This window comes from Salvelinus sp. IW2-2015, linkage group LG1 (assembly GCF_002910315.2).
Source record: "Salvelinus sp. IW2-2015 linkage group LG1, ASM291031v2, whole genome shotgun sequence".
Taxonomy (NCBI): domain Eukaryota; kingdom Metazoa; phylum Chordata; class Actinopteri; order Salmoniformes; family Salmonidae; genus Salvelinus; species Salvelinus sp. IW2-2015.
In genome coordinates, this window is record NC_036838.1 from 35,798,951 (window position 1) to 35,819,680 (window position 20,730).

The 20,730-nt window shown below is 44.0% G+C and overlaps 1 protein-coding gene across 3 annotated transcripts in view; it reads left to right on the top strand.

Annotated features, from left to right (window-relative positions):
• Positions 1 to 20,730, top strand: part of LOC111966508 (guanine nucleotide-binding protein G(i) subunit alpha-2) — a 108,699-nt gene that overhangs the window by 79,178 nt on the left and 8,791 nt on the right. For all 3 annotated transcript variants that reach the window (XM_070444548.1, XM_023991209.2, XM_070444550.1), the window contains 3 exons: positions 7,499 to 7,541; positions 9,468 to 9,609; positions 13,991 to 14,151. In XM_070444548.1, the coding sequence (XP_070300649.1) occupies positions 7,499 to 7,541; positions 9,468 to 9,609; positions 13,991 to 14,151 (346 nt within the window). The remainder of the gene's footprint in view (positions 1 to 7,498; positions 7,542 to 9,467; positions 9,610 to 13,990; positions 14,152 to 20,730) is intronic.

Consider the following 20,730-nt stretch of genomic DNA (forward strand, 5'->3'; position numbering starts at 1 on the left):
CTAAATCAGTCTCCTCGTAATAACTTCCCTCTGCACAGCTTTCATCTGCCCAACAACCGGCCAGCCATCATATTACTGCTTTTATTCAAAGGCTGATGTGTTGAAAGAGACCGTCAGGACCTAGGCTCAGATTGTTTTATCCTTGTAGAGTGAAAGTGAATAAGTAAAAGTGATTATAGTTAGAATGTGATTAAGGCTGTTTGTTTCGTTAGAGAGAGTAGTCCCTATTGGGGCTGACCCTGGCCTTCCTCCAGCTGGAGTGGAGGGCGAGAGAAGCTCTGAGAGTCCGTGCTGATAGAAGCCTGGGGCAGCGTTTGAATAGTTTTTTGTGTGTGTTTGTTTGTATTTATTAGGGATCCCCATTAGCTGCTACCAAGGTACGGAGAGCTTTGAATTCCATGAAGTCATTGTGGAAGAGGTGAAAAAATTATTGTTGTCTGTCAGACCCCGGTGGCTTGTCATTGTTGATAATCTGGATGCCAAACCCCTGTGGCTTGTTATTGTTAATAGACAACAATCATTTTGTTCACCTCTTCCACGCTGACTTTACAGAATTCAAAAAGACCTGTTCTAGTTGAAAAAGCAAATGGCACCAGGCTTCTATACGTTTATGTGGCTCCACTTGTAGTCTGAATGGCTTTGGTCAAGTGTGTGTCTGTATACGTGTGTTTGCACTAGTCTCATGTATGCTTGCGTTTATGTGCATGTGCTTGCACACATGCTTGTGTATGACTGTACTGCAAGAGGGCATGCAAATGTGTGCTGTGAACATCATAGTGGTCTTTTGCAGGTTGGCAGGTACATGAAATATTAAAGCGCTCCAGTGCATTGCTGGTTTGTACACTGTGTGTGTGTGTGTGTGTGTGTGTGTGTGTGCGGGCTGACTGAGGGTGCATTTATTAATGCAGGAGAATGGCTCAGCAGTATGATAACACACGTGTGTGTGTGTGTGTAGGAAGTACCTCAAGCTTCACCAGTGAGTCAGTTTATATTGTGGTTAACTGGTCATTCCCCATAGGCAATTTGGCTGTTTTTTCTATTTAAACAAGTAAGGCAGCAAAAACGTTGATTGTTTCTGCACAGTGTTGGAGAGTAGTGCTCTTTATGGGGATGCATTGTACTGCTTTTCAAAGTAACCTTCACATAGCTCAGGGGTAAAATAATAGATATAAGGCACACCTTTTTAGAGTGCAGTCTAACACGCACACACACACACACGAGGTATCCGTCTAGAGGAGATAAGTGTGTGTACAGTTAATATCTTCTCTTGTTGCCATAAACCTCTGTGTCGTACTCTTCCTGTCATTACATCTCATAATGTCCTCAGCTTCACTGGACAAACTCCAAATGTCTATTGACAATCAACAACATGATGCGGCGRAGAGAGACAGCGTGAGAGAAAGAAAGAGGGGGAGATCCAGCGGAGGAAATGGGTGTATGTGGTGAGAGAGAGGCCTACAGTAGAGTTCAGTCACATCACGCCACTGTGCTAACAGCTCTATGAACTCTCCGGGAGTGTATTTGCAGCTTGGCTCTGTGGTCACTGGACATATATACCTGTATCTGTAGCACTCTCTCTAGGGGCTCTGGTGGCGTACTCTGTCTGCTCTGTCTGCTAGGAGGAATATCCTGGAGGACAGGGATCATCAGCTAGATTCAGCCGCTCAACGATTTGGTTTCTTGAGCGGATGGTCAGGATGGCGGAGCAAATTGACCTCGAAGCCCAAACAAATATATCTGTCTGAAAGTCATTTCAAACCATGCTTACGTTTGTGTATGTTATCAATTATATCTCTCTATTATACGTGGGAATACTTTGGAACATATTTGCAAAGTGTAAATCACAAAAATGCTTTGGGGAACCCTGCTATAGGAAAATCAACATTGAAATCTGATCTCAGTACCTCCCTGATGATTTCTAGAAMGCAAACACATTCTAACCGTTCTGATTGGTCCTAGAAACAGAAGGGTTGCGCCAGAACATACATGGCTAAAGCAGCGTTTTGAAAAGTGGCTAAAGTGGCGCTTTGCTACTCTTATTGGTTAGAGATCATCCAATCGCTGATTGACTTTTGTACAACACACATCATTTAGACGTCACCACAAAGGACTTCACCGATGGCAGTCTGAAGTGTCCTAGAGTATGTACATTTACATTTAAGTCATTTAGCAGACGCTCTTATCCAGAGCGACTTACAAATTGGTGCATTCACCTTATGATATCCAGTGGAACAACCACTTTACATTTTACATTTACATTTAAGTCATTTAGCAGACGCTCTTATCCAGAGCGACTTACAATAGTGCATCTAACTCTTTTAAGGGGGGGGGGGGTTAGAAGGATTACTTTATCCTATCCTAGGTTTCCTTAAAGAGGTGGGGTTTCAGGTGTCTCCGGAAGGTGGTGATTGACTCCGCTGACCTGGCGTCGTGAGGGAGTTTGTTCCACCATTGGGGTGCCAGAGCAGCGAACAGTTTTGACTGGGCTGAGCGGGAACTGTACTTCCTCAGAGGTAGGGAGGCGAGCAGGCCAGAGGTGGATGAACGCAGTGCCCTTGTTTGGGTGTAGGGCCTGATCAGAGCCTGAAGGTACGGAGGTGCCGTTCCCCTCACAGCTCCGTAGGCAAGCACCATGGTCTTGTAGCGGATGCGAGCTTCAACTGGAAGCCAGTGGAGAGAGCGGAGGAGCRGGGTGACGTGAGAGAACTTGGGAARGTTGAACACCAGACGGGCTGYGGCGTTCTGGATGAGTTGTAGGGGTTTAATGGCACAGGCAGGGAGCCCAGCCAACAGCGAGTTGCAGTAATCCAGACGGGAGATGACAAGTGCCTGGATTAGGACCTGCGCCGTAGCGAACCTAGAGCAGAATTCAGTTTGAGTCGTCAGGCAAACCGAACACAGGCTCACACATCAAAATCAAATCAAATGTATTTATATAGCCCTTCTTACATCAGCTGATATCTCAGTGCTGTACAGAAACGCAGCCTAAAACCCGAAACAGCAAGCAATGCAGGTGTAGAAGCACGGTCTCATTTAATTTCTTTATGATGTGCTGTTGCTTCAACCTCACCATGCACTTGAGCAAATATGAATCCATATAGAGTGCATGTGCACACACCCACTCACAGATGCTCAAGGGTGCATACACACACTCACACACACGCACTTTCCACTGTGTCTCTGAGTCACTTCCTTCTGAGTTCCCTCTCGCTCAAGACTTGGAGCCTGAGATGCATTCTCCTCTTCTCCTCCCTTGTCTTCATTTGAGCTCATCAGTTCAGCCCACATACTGGAGCAGATGAGTGAATGCTTCATTGCAGGGTGATTTGCTCACTGCGGTATGCTGAGAGTGGCCTCTAAGAATGAGAAATAGAGTAGAGCATGTCTCCTAGATTGGCCAGTTAGTCTGAAACTCTCCATTTAAAACCATTCTGTAATTTGCTGCTCTGTGTTCTGTATTCACATCACTGTTGTGATGGAAGGTAGAATGTCAGTGGCTCATATTGTAGGTGGAAGAATATGGTTGCTGTTTGTGGATCATTTACATGCGCTGTGTGACCAGTTAACTCAGTGCTACTGTTCTCTTCCTGCCAGCTTGTCCAGACAGCCAACTACATTACAGTGGAAAATACCCTAATGCGTTTCCTGTGGCGCCTGATCTAAGTCTTGCTTAAGGCTACGTGATGTATGATGGAGGCAGGGCTGGCCACACTATCACTCCTGAACAGCCTGCCCTCTCCTTCTCTCCTCTTCTCCAGTCACAAGTCAAATAGCATGAAGGCAGTAGGTTGACAGCTGGCAGTAAAATGCATCTCCTCTTCCTCTACCCTTGGGGCCTTATGTATAAACCGTGTGTACATACAAAATAAACTCAAGTATGCGTGCGCCACTTCGACGTGAGAATGTGTTCATGTGTACTCTGGAGCGGTGGGAACATGTTCTCTGGAGTGATGAATCACTATTCACCATCTGGCAGTCCGACGGAAGAATCTGGGTTTGGAGGATGCCTGCCCGAATACATAGTGCCAACTGTAAAATTTGGTGGATGAGGATTAATGGTCTGGGGCTGTTTTTCATGGTTCGGGCTAGGCCCCTTATTTCCAGTGAAGGGAAATCTTAATGCTTCAGCATACAATGACATTGTATACAGTTCTGTGATTTCAACTCTGTGGCAACAGTTTGGGGAAGGCCCTTTCCTGTTWCAGCATGACAATGCCCCCGTGCACAAAGCGAGATCCATATAGAAATGGTTTGTTGAGATCAGTGTGGAAAGCCCTGACCTCAACCCCATTGAATACCTTTGGGATGAATTGGAACACCGACTGCGAGCCAGGCCAAATTGCCCAACATCTGTGTTCAACCTCACTAATGATTTTTGTGGCTGCTGCGGGGACTTGCTTCCATTCAATGTTCCAACATCTAGTGGAAAAGCCTTCCCAGAAGAGTGGAGGCTGTTTATAGCAGCAAAGAGGGGACCAACTCCATATTAATGCCCATGATTTTGGAATGAGACGTTCAAGCAGGTGTCCAAATACTTTTGGCCGAGTAGTGTAGCTCACGCCAGTGCTCCAAGACAGAGAGAGATCCGTGGCAGATGAGCTCACCTCACCACCGGCCGGACTGCAAAAATAAATATGGGAGCCGATAAGAACAGGAATATCCTGTTTGTGAAAGCACTCAGACGTTTTCACTCAAGGCTAATGATGATAAAGTGCCTTGCCTCAGCGGCTGTGGGGAGGGAAGGTTACAACATGACAGCGTCCCTCTGAAGTTTAGACACAGGAAGTGCTGTTGGCACAGGAGTTATGAAACTCAGTGAAACCCTATGAGTGAGTGACTCACGCCTGACGATACGATATCATAATACTTAGGTGCCGATTTATGTTTTGCGATTCTCACGATTCTATATGCATTGTGATTTGATACTGCGATTTGGTTTCGGTTTGATGTTCAAACATAATGATCACTATACGTCTGCTACAGAGAGACGAGAGAGCATGAAAAAAGTTAGTTTTAATGAGTCATGTATTTTAAAAGTGCTGAAAACATTTTGTCGCACTATTTTTTWAATGAATATGAAGAACAAGCTATAGGATGAAAAAATACCAGCGTTTTGGCACAGGTACAGACGACTAGCGCTACCTAGCAAAATAAAAATGATTGATTTTTCAGTATATAAACATAACATGCAACAATTTCTTAGATTTTACTGAGTTACAGTTCATATAAGGAAATCAGTTAATTGAAATAAATAAGGCCTTAATCGATGGATTTCACATGAGTGGGAATACAGATATGCATCTGTTGGTCACMGAACTTTAAAAAAWATAYATTAGGGGCATGGATCAGAAAACCAGTCAGTATCTGGTGAGACCACCATTTGCTTCATGCAGCACGACACATCTCATTCGCATAAAGTTGATCAGGCTGTTGACTGTGGCCTGTGGAATGTTGTCCCATTCCACTTCAATGGTCTCAGCACAAGGTGCACCTATGTAATGTTCATGCTGTTTAATTAGCTTCTTGATATTCCACACTTGTCAGGTGGATAGATTATCTTGGCAAAGGAGATATGCTCACTAACAGGGATGTAAACAAATTTGTGCACAAAATCTGAAATAAGCTTCGGTGCGTATGGAACATTACTGGGATATTTTATTTCAGCTCATGACACATTGGACCAACAATTTACATATTGCGTTTATATTTTATTGTGTGCGCATGTACACATACACATACAGTGAAGACATCAAAACTATGAAATAACACGTATGAAATCATGTAGTAACCAAAAAGTGTTAAACAAATCAAAATGTTTTAGTTTCCTCAAAGTAGCCACCTTTTGCCTTGATGACAGCTTTTCACACTCTTGGCATTCTCTCAACCAGCTTCATGAGGAATGCTTTTCCAACAGTCTTGAAGGAGGAGTTCCCACATATGCTGAGCACTTGTTGGCTGCTTGTCTGTCATTCTGCAGTCCAACTCATCCCAAACCATCTCAATTGRGTTGAGGCCAGGTCATCTGATGCAGCACTCCATCACTCTCCTTGGTCAAATAGCCCTTACACAGCCTGGAGGTGTGTTGGGTCATTGTTCKGTTGAAAAACAATGATAGTCCCACTAAGCGCAAACCAGATGGGATGGCGTAACGCTGCATAATGCTGTGGTAGCCATGCTGGTTAAGTGTGCTTTGAATTCTAAATAAATCAGTGTCACCAGCAAAGCACCATCACACCAGCACCTCCATGCTTCACGGTGGGAACCACACATGTGGAGATCATCCGTTCACCTTACTCTGCGGCTCACAAAGACACGGCGGTTGGAACCAGGAATCGCAAATTTGGACTTGTCAGATCAAAAGACAGATTTCCACYGATCTAATGGCTCGTGTTTCTTGGCCCAAGCAAGTCTCTTCTTATTATTGGTATCCTTTAGTAGTGGTTTCTTTGCAGCAATTTGACCATGAAGGCCTGATTCATGCAGTCTCCTCTGAAAAGTTGATGTTGAGATGTGTCTGTTACTTGAACTCTGAAGAATTTATTTGGGCTGCAATTTCTGAGGCTGGTAACTCTAACTTATCCTCTGCAGCAGAGGTAACTCTGGGTCTTCCTTTCCTGTGGCGGTCCTCATGAGAGCCAGTTTGATCATAGCACTTGATGGTTTTTGTGRCTGCACTTGAGGAAACTGTCAAAGGTCTTGAAATGTTCCATATTGACTGACCTTCATGTCTTTAAGTAATGATRGACTGTTGTTTCTCTTTGCTTATTTGAGCTGTTCTTGCCATAATATGGACTTGGTCTTCTATCAAATAGGGCTATCTTCTGAATAGCACAACTGATTGGCTCAAACACATTAAGAAGGAAAGAAATTCCACATGGACTTTTAACAAGGCACACCTTGTCACATGCATTCCAGGTGATAAAGCTGGTGGAGAGAATACCAAGAGTGTGCAAAGCTGTCATCAAGGCAAAGGGTGGCTACTTTTTGGTTACTTTTTTTGATTACCACATGATTCCATATGTCATTTCATAGTTTTGATGTCTTCACTACTATTCTACAATGTAGAAAACAGTCMAAAWWWWTWWATTTGAATGAGTCGGTGTGTCCAAACTTTTGAYTWTTWTTTTTTTTAACAAATCGAAACTTTGAGTCAAATATCGATTTTATAATGCCATCCCAAAATAATATTGCGACATGTAACTATTGATTTTCTTCCCCATCTCTACTTGGAGGCAAAGCGACACTACCGTTTATACTCTGTATACACTACTGTAGATTGACATGCCTGTTAAGCTGCAACTTGAAAGGGAGCGCCTGGCAGGCAGATTCACTCTGCGAAAGGAAGAGGGAGAGATCAATTGCWATGTTGAGTCCTGATGAGGGATGGTGGGGTACTCAGGAGTCCAGATGTGATGTGGCTTCACTTGGCTGCCTGTTTACAGTTATCCACTAATGGGAGCATATTTTTAACCCCTGCATTTTTTTGTTCTGTGTGCAGGTGCTGGAGAGTCGGGGAAGAGCACTATTGTGAAACAGATGAAGTAAGTAGAGCTGCCTGCCTGGCTTCCTGACCCCTCATTGTTTTAGTTGTTTTGCTGCTGTTCCCGTCAAGCATGAGCAATTAACCCAATATCGTAACCAGACTCTGTCATTATCAACACAAGCAGACCGGGACAGTACGTTCTTAAGCTAGTTTCCTGGAATTCTCTATGTATCTTTCTCCCAGAGTCCATGCCCTCATGCTATAATCTATACAGAACATACTACTTCCTATACCTACAGTCTGAAGCCTGTTTCTTTCTCAGCCGTTACATTCGTATGGGTTAGAGGCCTCCCCGGGAATGGACAGCCGTGTACGCACACAAACGCAGGCAGGCAGCAGTATCTTCCCCCACACATCAGCAGATTAATACCTATGGACTCTGAGTTTTTCTCACCATTATTAAGGCATTAACTCCCTGCTAACTGATATTCCAAAGCAGACAGTAGAGTATGCAGTTAGCTTAAGTCTACGCTTTACAGGATGCTCCCTATTAGACAGGCTGGATCATTKGGAACATATAGAGAGGATACAGGTTAATAGCCTGGTAGCAGATCTGGACCTGTATGTGCTGTAGCACATCACTACTTGATGTTTGTTGTCATGCCAAACTGTCTGGGTGTATTATAATACCCCCTTCACCTGTCCTTGACCCATGCAGGTTTTTACAGGAGCAGCTCTGGGGTCACCRTTGTCTCTGTATAATGCCGCAATCTCACAAGTGAACACACACTTTAACCCTCAATTCCTCTCACGGACATTCATGAACACATACACAGACGTCACTGCCTGGAATACCGAAGCGCACACACCTACTGTCCCCACACTTGCAAACAGATCCATGCAAGCACACACAATGATCCTTTATATATATATATACAGTCACACTCTTCACTCGACACACACACCAAGTGTTGTAATAGTTGTGTAAACACTTTGTTAAAACAGTCCTGATGAAATCTCTTTCTACATTGCCCCCTAGAAAGTACTTTATTTTGACTTGAAAATGATTGTAGTTGTGTTATGTTTAAATAACTTCAGGGCTCCACTTACAAGGAAAAGTCTTCAAGATTTACTCGGAATTTGAACATTTTACTACGATTTCAGGATATAAATCTGCCGTGGTTCTCCTTGACTATTATCATTTTTAATTTGCAATATCATCCAGTTCTTGGAAAATGTCTGTCTCTGCATGACATCTAATGAGATGTTTTTGGGAATTACATTTTTGTTAAATTGAACATGACTTTACACAACTAAATCTCCCTGGCCTACATCCTTCCTCCCAGCCAGCATGGCTCTAAGATAGGATTGCCTGTATTTGTTTCAATTGAACTTGAGAAGAAACACTTCTGTAAGTCTGTTTTGGCCTTCTTCCTAGTGGGCTSCCTTGCATTATAATGAGGTTCGATTGAGAATGCCTCACAGCCAATCAGCATCCATCTGGCATTCGCAGTGCCTCTCACTCTCCTAGGAGGCATTATTGTGAATAGATTGAAAATATATTTGTTTCATGCATAGCCTAGGGGCTCCTGTCTTGGCCTGGCCACTTTTTCACTGTCAACATCTTTTTCGTTCTTCCTCCATACTGTAGTCAATATTTGTTTCAGTTRTAGTGTTCTCCAGCTGCCTGGCTCTCAGCAGAGACCTGAACTGCCTCCCAAGCCTCCAACCAGTAATGTCTGTCTGGACTTAAGCATGCATAGTACCGTAATCTGTATAATACAACCAATTATTAATATGCTAACTGTGCCTTCTGATGGACAAACATGGAGATGTTAACACTGACATTGAGGGTTATTGAGAAAGATATCGATTTTTAGTGACACCTGGGTTGTTATATTTAAGAGCTGCGCTTGCGTGTGCAAGTGTGTCTGTACATGTGTTTGAGTGACCCAACTCGCTCTCTTTTTCCTGTGCCTGTCAGGATCATCCATGAGGATGGCTACTCAGAAGAGGAGTGTAAGCAGTACAGAGCTGTGGTCTACAGCAACACAATTCAGTCCATCATGGCCATCATCAAGGCCATGGCCAACCTCAAGATCGACTACGAAGACGCAGCCAGAGCGGTAACACACACACACACACACACACACACAGTGTCTGAGTCTATCCACCAGAGCTGCCACTGTTCTCTCTTCATACACCCTACTGCTGCTCCAAAGGTCAGCCAGACCTTGAACTGCTCCCACTCTTCTCAGAACACCATCTTCTCCACTCTGTCCCTCTTATCAAATTAAAGTTTGTTGGTCGCTACACGTATTTGCAGATGTTGTCGCAGGTGCAGCGAAATGCTTGTGTTTCTAGCTCCAACAGTGCAGTAATCATTTTTTAAACAGAGCAATATGCACATAATCCAGAAAGAAATACAGTACCAGTCAAAAGTTTGAAAATACCTACTCGTTCAAGGGTTTTTCTTTATTTTTACTATGTTCTACATTGTAGAATAATAGTGACGTCATCAAAACTATGAAATGACATATGCAATCATGTAGTAACCAAAAAAGTAACCAAATAGTAGCCACCCTTTGCCTTGATGACAGCTGTGCACACTCTTGGCATTTTCTCAACCAGCTTCACCTGGAATGCTTTTCCAACCGTCTTGAAGGAGTTCCCACATATGCTGGGCACTTGTTAGCTGCTTTTCCTTCGCTCTGCTGTCCAACTCATCCCAAACCATCTCAATTGGGTTGAGGTCAGGTCATCTGAAGCAGCACTCCATCACTCACCCTCTTGGTCAAAAAGCCCTTACACAGCCTGGAGCTGTTGTCCTGTTGAAAAACAATATATGCAGATTTTCAGCAGCAGGGACTAGGAGACTAGTCAGGATTGATGAACAGAGCAATGTACAGAAGGATCCTTGATGAAAACCTGCTCCAGAGCGCTCAAGACCTCAGTCTGGGGCGACAGTTTTGCTTCCAACAGGATGACAACCCTAAGCACACAGCCAATACCTGTTTTTGCTTTGTCATTATGGGGGTATTGTGTGTAGATTGATGAGGGGGAGCGGAATCCATTTTGGAGCGGAAGGTAGCCTAGTGGTTAGATCATTGGGAAAGTAACCGAAAGGTTGCTAGATCGAATCCCCGAGCTGACAAGGTAAAAATCTGTCATTCTGCCCCTGAACAAGGCAGTTAACCCACTGTTCCTAGGCCGTCATTGTAAATAAGATTGTTTTCTTAACTGACTTGCCTAGTTAAATAAAGGTTAAATAAAAAATAGAAAGAGGCTATATATGTATGTGTGTATATATAATTGTGTGTATGGACAGTATATGAATAAAAAGGTGTGTACAGCAGTGGTTATATCGGATGAGCCATGACTAGAAAACAGTATATACATATAAAGTGGGTAAAACAATATGTAAACATTATTAAAGTGACCAGTGTTCAGTGGCCTATGTGTATATAGGGCAAAGCAGTCTCTAAGGTGCAAGGTAACCGGCTAGTAACAGTGACTAAAGTTCAGGGACAGGGTACTGGGCGGAGGCCTGCTAGTGTTGACGGTTTAACTGTCTGATGGCCTGGAGATAGATGTTTATCAGTCTCTGATGCACATGTACTAGTCTCTAGTCCAGCTCTAGTCTGTCTGTGAGACTGGGGAAATCTCTCCTTCCTGGAGTGCTAAGTACCAATAGCCCCTAGACAGTTGAGAGTTTTGAGTAGTATAGCGTCCCAGAATGTTGTATGAGTTTGAGTGAGTGCCATAAAGTGATGTTCCATGTGTACTCAGTCCTGCTGCCCATGTATGTGTCATTAGATTAGAGAGACCACTGCTGAGCTGCCTGTCTGGCCAGTGGGCACTACTGAGAGATGACACAGCAATACAAATAATCCATTGTTCTTAGTGAGAGACAACTTAGTCATGCCCCCTATGTTTCTCCAATTATGATTTACACATCCTCTCTATGCAGATAGGAATCTTATGGAAGATGTCCCTGTCCTTTTTATTACCAAACTATCAGAAGTTCTAATAGCAGAGCAATTTGTCCACTATAAAATGTCCAGTATTTGATTTAATCAAGTGTTGAGATAAAGACCTTATTGTGTACTACTTGTCAGTACCACTTGCGAGTGGAAATGAGGTATGGAGAGAGCAGGGTGTTCCCCCACTCTTATGTGTCAGAGTTGGTTTATTAGAGGTAGCTAGCGCTGCAAGACATATTACTGCTACAAATCTATGCAAGTCTGGCAGTGTGTCTTGAATTAATTTACCATCTTAAATACATTTCTCTCCTCCAACCCCATAACCACAGCTGTCTAGAGAGCCTCAAATAGCCTGTTTCACAGATTTAAGTCAAATAGACAGATTTTTCACACAGCCTGAGGGGATGCGATCAACAGAGAAAGATGTTTTACAAGTCTCTACTCTAACGTGAATGAGGGAGAGGTAGGTGGTACATTAAAGTCATCTTGTTTATGTAGTTTTATATAATGAGTTGCCAATGTTTGAGTCCTAAATATGTCATTAGTGACAGTAAATGGTGACGCGAGAGAGAGATCAGAGCCAGTACACTGTCACATCCACTGATAGAAGACTGTCCCCTCAGGCCCTCGTTTACATAACACACTTCTCTCACCATATTACTGAACCTGATCAACATAATGAGTTCAGAATGATGATGTAAATATTCTTGTACAATGAGCTTTGTGGATTATGCTGTTCTACAAGCAGAGTCATGTATTTAGATGTATGGCTCTAGATTGAATGCAGAGGAAGTGCTCACTCACATAGCTTGAACTGTTCCAATATCTGGACTGAGGGACGTTGCTTAAGATTGCTTTGTGAAGGAATATATTTGGATTTATTATAGTGTTGCCATACTTTTTTTTTTTTTTTTTTCATTTAGGTGAATAGTTGCTCCGTCTGTGAATATAGTATGTTGATAAAGAGCTTTACATTGTATGGGGTAACGCATCTCATTCACTACCAATGTGCAGCACCCACACTGAAATGGAGTAGGAATGGGCTGTAGGCTTATTTCCTGTCTCAGACCCATCTGTAAGCGCGCGCGCGCGCACACACACACACACACACACACACACACACACACACACACACACTACAGCTTGCTCATCTATTCCTGCTCACTGTGAGTGTGTAGTGCTGGAGGGGACAGGGCTCTGTCGCTAGTCCCCCACTGCAGTGTACTTTTATATCAGCTGTATTCACTACTGCAGCGGCTCTTCAGGGGAATCTGTAAGATGGTGTGCTATTTAAAATGTAATATTGTCTTACTCTCTCGGGCCTGATAGTTTGGTTTACTACATGTTCTTTAGATTGCCTGTTAAAAGTCGTTGACTTAACGTAACAACCCGTATCTGCCTTAGTTTTGATTTTACCCACTTAGTGTTCCGGAATTACAGGAACATTCCCCAAATCCCCAGGTTTTCCAGAAGTCCCTGTTGGAGGAATCATGTAATCCAGAGGGAATAAGCAGAAAAAACACACTTTTTTTTCTTTCTTTCACTGTGCACACCTTAAGGGCCCTCGAAGGGAGGAAGTGGGCTCAAATGTCATACTTTTGACACGTTATTGTACATCGTCCTTCAGTCCCCATAAAACTCCTCTATCACATACTTAAGTTACAATACACTCACTCAAGGTCACACTCCATTTCCTGTGACCCACTTTAGAGAGGCCTAGAGATCACCTGGTGTGAGGAGTTGTTTTGATTCCTCTTCTAATCACTCCCCTTCACTTATTAACCAGTCTTGTTGCTGGCAGAGGGCTGGACTGGGTTAGACTGGGCAGACCGGTTAACCAGTTGTATGGAGCTCAGGCGCACACACCTCTCCTCCCAGTCATACAGCTTCAGGAGGCTGGAGTTTTCCTTGGAAAGCATCGAGGCACATGGGGAGGGTCAAGAGGGGTGTGTGGGCGGTGCGCTAAACTGATGTGGGAGCTGTGTAATCAGCCCTTTTCATGCTCTCTCTGTGTGTGTGTGTGTGTGTGTGTGTGTGTGTGTGTGTGTGAGCATGTTTTTACGTGTGTTTGTGTGTGCGTCAGTGTAGGCCAATGCTAGGGGAAAGCCCTCCACCCCATTGTGTGTGTAAATCATGGCTGAGACCTGGCTGTGTCTAATATAGGTATTATTACCTGTGTCCACCCTGTTAAAATGGACCCTTCTATAGGGGTGCTCTGCCCTGTGGTTACTCTTTATGGCTGGTTAGAACACGTGTGTGTGTGCACAGAGAGCTATGAGTCAGTGAGGACAGTCTCTCCAGTGAAATTGGATGATTACTGTGTTTAATGGTTCTTCAGTTTGTAGTTCAGACTGTCTGATTTGTCTCCTTCAGTCTTATTGACCTTGTGAGACCTGAGCCCGGTTTCCCAAAGCATCTTCATCTTCTGTTAACTGTCTGTTACCACTGCCATGTTTATTAACGTTGATTAGATACGATGTCTGACTCATTTCTAACCCTGTGTCTGTCTGTCTCCCCCCTCCAGGATGATGCCCGCCAGCTGTTTGCCCTGTCGGGGGCTGCTGAGGAGCAGGGCATCCTGCCAGATGACCTGTCCAATGCCATGCACCGGCTGTGGGCCGACGGAGGGGTGCAGGGCTGCTTCACCCGCGCCCGCGAGTACCAGCTCAACGACTCTGCTGCCTAGTGAGTAACGACCACCAACACTCTGCTCACTTGGCTACGTACCTGTGCCAGGCTCATAGTCTACTTTGTCACTGGCCTCATCTCCCTGTCACTGTTGGGTCTCTATCTATCCTTGATCGCACACCTTTTTGAGTTGTGTTTAAATAGGCCGAACTGTGATATTACTGGATTTACCTTCTGAATCTGAGGGCAAAGAGTTTTGGAGAAGCAGCACAGTAAGTCTGCAGGTTCTGATACTGATGGCTTCACAGCACAGTGACCCCCCTAACTCCCCCCATCCCTCCCTCAGTCTCCCATCGATATCATAAGGGGATTAAAAGATCAAGGCAGCGTGTGCAACGTGTTGTCGCTTCGTTGAGAAACCAATTGCTTTTCAAATGGGGGTTAGCACAGCTCTGAACTTCCAGGAATGTTCCCATGCCTAATTTCCCTCGAATCAATTTCTGAAGAGAGGACCAGTTCCTGAGATAATAGATTGGATCAATCCACTTTGATGATGGAAGTCAAGAAAGAACCAACATGTTTAGAAACTGATGACTCATGTTTGTTTAGAGAGCAGTTTAGAGAACAGTGTGTACCTTAACTGTAATGTGGTCATTTTTTTAGCACTTGCCTAGTCCCCTGCACAGTACCCTGCCCTCCAATATGTTTTATATGTTGTTGTCAGCCACCCATGCTAGTAGAGCTGTCCTGTCCCGTCCCGTCATGTCCTGTCCCGCTGTGTGTGGGAACGTCCCTGAATAGCAGCAAGATCTCTGAAGACAGTGTGTTTTCACAGTGACTACTCACATACTGTATGCAGTCACTCCCCCTCTCCCACTTTCCCTCACTCCTTCTCCCTCTCTGCTTGTCATGAGGCATCAGGAAAATGTAGCTTTGAATGAGGAAGTCTCTGGGGTTTCCAGGGATTGCTGGCAGTTTGCCTGGCTAGTTACAGGCCATGTTATGCCTGGTAGAGGCTTTTAGACGAGGGCTATTAAAATCCTGGCTCCATGTCCACAGTACTGCTGCTTTTCTCTTCTACTGTACCAGACTCTTAATTGATGTCATTGATTGGCCAGAGAGACCACTCACCTGGTGTTCCAGGCCTGAGTTAGTCCCTGAAACCAGCAGTGCGATTTACCTCTGGGCCCAGATTTGCATGGCAATGCTTTAGAAGTTGTCTATGCTCTTGTTCTCACAGCGATCAGTCAACAGGTGCCACAGTGTAAAGCTACAGTATGCTAGTGTCCCAGCATAGTCCTTTATAGATACTCCCTTTGTACTTATTCCTCTATGTAGAACAACAACACGTATCATGTCACTTCCCGTATGGGTTTAGTYATGCTGCTGTGTGACCACAGCACAGCATAGCCGGCCTGTAATACCAGCAACTATATGCCCTGACTGGAGCCTCTCCACAGAGCCACTCCTTCACTCTGAGGCCTTTAACTGAGGAGTCGTTCCATGTCATRTCAGATTGTTCTGAAATTGTTTCTGTAGTTCGAAACAGGTAAGATTGGCATTCCTGAAACATTATTTTGTTTGAATGTAATTTTCTCAGGGAAATTAAGCTAATTGATCGCACCCAAATTGGCCATTTTAATTTATAGGATTCAGATAAAATCTGATAAATCTAGTACCCGACATCCATTTTGGACCAAACTTCTTCATACCGTTGTAAGAATATTTAGAAGAGAAATGCACAACACAGAGGACGAGAGTACTAAAGGTCAAGAGGACTAAAAGTCAAGAGGTACTAATGATCAATGGAAATAGTGTTTTTTCTGCAATAGGGGATTAATGATCTATGGGTCAGAGACATGGGAGGAATTTCAGTCTGGGATGCATAGCTACATTGCAAGCGCTCATTGGTTCAAATTGTTTATACATTGTGCCTGAAGTAGGGTACTTGTTGGTTTGGCCTTTGGCCCAGTTTTATTGCAAGGAATTCTAATTGGTCAACCACAGGCTAGGGCTGGGTTATAGCACTACATCCTGTCCCTTTGTTCTGTGGAGAGAATCACTGTGGATAGAATCAGAGGAGAGAATCACTGAGGACAGGGGAGAATGAACATCTACCTCTCAGTATAACGTCTATGATTTGTCTTATTTGAATAAACCTATTTTTCTCCCCCTGCTTTGCTTTGGGGTCTGTTATTGAAGAGTACCATCAACTGCTAACACCATTGAGTAAGACATGAGGAATCTCCCAAAAATATCAAAGCCACCCAATAGACCTCCACACCCCATTACAATCCCACCCCAACAACCAGTATACAGTAACAGTTCTCTAAGTAGTATGAAGCTGCGGCTTGGAGTATTGCTTCTCCATACTATGTAATRTATTCCCTGTGAATCTGGAGATGTTTTTTTCCCCTGTTCAGAGAAATTAGGTCATTGAAGTTGTTTGCATTATTAACCATGAAGTAGTGTGAAAATACCAGGTTCTGACCGCTAGAAGCCACTGACACTCTTTTATCCATTTTGCTGGTCTCTTGTATTTATTGAATAGATCACCAACATTTTCTTTTCAACTTTGGGTAGAAAGCCAATAGGTTTAGGTTATGATGAAAATAAATTGTGTAGTCATCCTCACAATTCAAGCCAGTCCTCCATGAAAGCAAATCAGTTTGTCATTCTTTTACACTTAGTCTGTGTCCAGGAAATTGAATCTTTGTGTGATTTATTCCCTTAAAAAAATATTTTGCGACCCAATTACGGTCTTGTCTCATCGCTGCAACTCCCCAACGGGCTCGGGAAAGGCGTAGGTCGGGTCATGCGTCTTCCGAAACATGACCTGCCTAACCGCTCTTCTTAACAACTGCCAGCGGCACCAATGTGTTGGAGGAAACAGTGTTCAACTGATGACCGAAGTCAGCCTGCAGGCGCCCGGCCCKCCAMAAGCAGTCGCTAGAACGCGATGAGCCAAGTAAAGCCCCCCGGCCAAACCCTCCCCTAACGAAATAATGTTTCAGGAATGCTAATCATATCTGTTACTAACTACAGGAATGATTTCAGAACCATCTGAGATGGTGGGTGTCAATCCTCTTTCTTGTGCTTTTTGAGGTGGAACGACCCTGCGTCAAGGTCATGCTCCGTCTGTTTAATGTAGTGCTATGGTGATAGTCTACTGAAGAAAAAACGCACAGTAATGCTGCAAGGCTCTCTGTGCTGCTGCCGTGTGGTGTAGGTGAGAGGCCCTTATCACCAGGGCACACAGGGCCCTTCATTCTCTCTATATGGAAATGTAGAGAACACAATACATCCCCTATTCCTGTTACACTCACCGTCCATGTGCCTGGAATACCACTTGTTAATGTATTCCCACCTGCAGCAGAGAGTGCTGTATTTGTTCTCAAGGCAGTCCATTAGACACGAGGCCTATTGGTGAGATTGCGTAGCGCCAAGGAAATGGGYTCTAAAAGGCATGACAGGATGGTGTTTCACAAAATGATTGCCTGGCATCCAACTAAATATTGAACGAGTAGCAGGAGCGATATTGATCTCACCCACTTTTGTATTACGAAGTCAAATACTATTTTTTTTTWAATTCTCTCTCGCCCTACTCTTATTAAAGCTCTGGCATTCTGGTAAGCGTTTTGTTGCGATGGCCCCTGAGATTTTGGGGAGGAGGTGGCAGTGACGAGGATTTATGTTATTTCATCAGGGCTCTCCAGAGCACTGTGACTGCTGTACTTAGAGATCCTTATTGTGTGCTCCAACAATATCAGCCTCCATACTGTCATCTATCTCAGAGCACTGGGAGATTCCCTATCAGCTCTCAGCTACACCTCTCAGCAGGCTAGAATCAGCTCTACAGCTCCACTACTGTAACTCACCTGCTCTCCAATGGTCAAATCCCAGTGCAAATTAATCTAAGTATATAGCTGATAACCACACATGTTTAACCAGTGCGTGGAGGAGTTGGGTTTGTAAATTGTAACTGTAAGCCCACAGGATTCAATTAAGCTCTGGATACTAGTATCCTCTCAAAAATCTCAAATCAAGGAATGTTTCAATATGTGAATCGCAGACAACTAAGGAGGCCTTTCTCTGTGGGGCATGCGGTTTGAAGAACTCTCATCAGAGACAGCGGTTTTGAAGAATCAATAGAGCACGGTTTAAACTCATCAGAAGGTTGACAGCGGTTTTGAAAGAACTCTCATCAAGAGGACAGCGGTTTGAAGAACTCTCATCAAGACAGCGCGTTTGTGAAGAACTCTCATCAGAGACAGCGGTTTGAAGAACTCTCATCAGAGACAGCGGTTTTGAAGAACTCTCATCAGAGACAGCGAGTTTGAGAAGAACTCTCATCAGAGACAGCGGTTTGAAGAACCTCTCATCAGAACAGCGGTTTGAAGAACTCTCACAGAGACAGCGGTTTGAAGAACTCATCAGAGACAGCGGTTGAAGAACTCTCATCAGAGACAGCGGTTTGAAGAACTCTCATCAGAGACAGCGGTTTGAAGAACTCTCATCAGAGACAGCGGTTTGAAGACTCTCATCAGAACAGCGGTTTTGAAGAACTCTCATCAGAGACAGCGGTTTTTGAAAAACTCTCATCAAGAAGACAGCGGTTGAAGAACTCTCATCAGAGACAGCGGTTTGAAGAACTCTCATCAGAGACAGCGGTTTGAAGAACTCTCATCAGAGACAGCGGTTTGAAGAACCTCATCAGAGACACGTTGAAGAACTCTCATCAGAGACAGCGGTTTGAGAACTCTCATCAGAGACAGCGGTTGAAGAACTCTCATCAGAGACAGCGGTTTGAAGAACTCTCATCAGAGACAGCGGTTTGAAGAACTCTCATCAGAGACAGCGGTTTGAAGAACTCTCATCAGAGACAGCGGTTTGAAGAACTCTCATCAGAGACAGCGGTTGAAGAACCTCATAGAGACAGCGTTTGAAGAACTCTCATCAGAGACAGCGGTTTGAAGAACTCTCATCAGAGACAGCGGTTTTGAAGAACTCTCATCAGAGACAGCGGTTTGAAGAACTCTCATGACACGAGACTCCATCAGGACAGCGGTTTGAAGAACTCTCATCAGAGACAGCGGTTTGAAGAACTCTCATCAGAGACAGCGGTTTGAAGAACTCTCATCAGAGACAGCGGTTTGAAGAACTCTCATCAGAACAGCGGTTTGAAGAACTCTCATCAGAGACAGCGGTTTGAAGAACTCTCATCAGAGACAGCGGTTTGAAGAACTCTCATCAGAGACAGCGGTTTGAAGAACTCTCATCAGAGACAGCGGTTTGAAGAACTCTCATCAGAGACAGCGGTTTTGAAGAACTCTCCATCAGAGACAGCGGTTTGAAGAAACTCTCATCAGAGACAGCGGTTTGAGAACTCTCATCGAGAAGCTGGACTCACAAACGCGGTTTGAAGAACTCTCATCAGAGACAGCGGTTTGAAGAACTCTCATCAGAGACAGCGTTTGAAGAACTCTCATCAGAGACAGCGGTTTGAAGAAACTCTCATCAGAGACAGCGCGTTTGAAGAACTCTCATCAGAGACAGCGGTTTGAAGAACTCTCATCAGAGACAGCGGTTTGAAAACCTCTCATCAAGACAGCGTTTGAAGAACTTCACAGAGACAGCGTTTGAAGAACTCTCATCAGAGACAGCGGTTTGAAGAACTCTCATCAGCAGACAGCGGTTTGAAGAAACTCTCATCAGAGACAGCGGTTTGAAGAACTCTCATCAGAGACAGCGGTTTGAAGAACTCTCATCAGAGACAGCGGTTTGAAGAACTCTCATCAGAGACAGCGGTTTGTGATGAAGGAAGGAGTGTGTGTGGAGAACACTTTAATATATGCATAGACTTGGCTTAGGCAGGATTACAGGCAGCGAATGCGAACAGTTGTGTAAAGTACTTAAGTAGTMCATTAAAGCATTTTTATTTAAGTCGTTTTTTGGGGTATATGTACTTTACTATTTATTTTTGACAACCTTGTACTTTTATGGCCCGTGTACATTACTGCCCGCACCACGCGGTGAAACACTTTCATTTTCAATGGAAGGAAAACGGTGAGAAGCAGAGTGGGCGGGGGACCGTTGGACGGCACGAACGTGGCGTGGGAGGCAGTGAGAAAGTTAAGCATTCCCAACTTCATGCAAATCACCTGCGGCGACCGCTGGGCGTTGACCAATCATATCGAGTGGTTCCTATTAAGAATTTGTCCCAACGCTGGATACCTTCTTCAGAAAAGATGGCTGACAAAAATACTAGGATGGAAGCAAATGTAATTATAACATCAGAACGAATCATGCGAAAAATGTACAGTTGAGAGGATTGTTAGTTATTGTAGAGACAGACAATTATGCATATTTTTTTTGTCATGAACTTAATTTACAAAAATTGCTATTTAGCAAGCTAGCTAGCTTTATGGGTGTTGTGACATGAGGATGAAATTGTAATTTGTGTTTTAGGTACTTCTGAGAACTAGCAAACCAGGCTGTCATCTTGAGTAATGGTGGATGTAAAGAATCTAGCTAGCTAAAGCATTTACTGCAAATTGAATGTACAATTTTGTAAGCTAGACTTGCTAATATTTGCCATGCAATGCAGCTGAAGTAGGGTAGTGAGCTAACTATTTT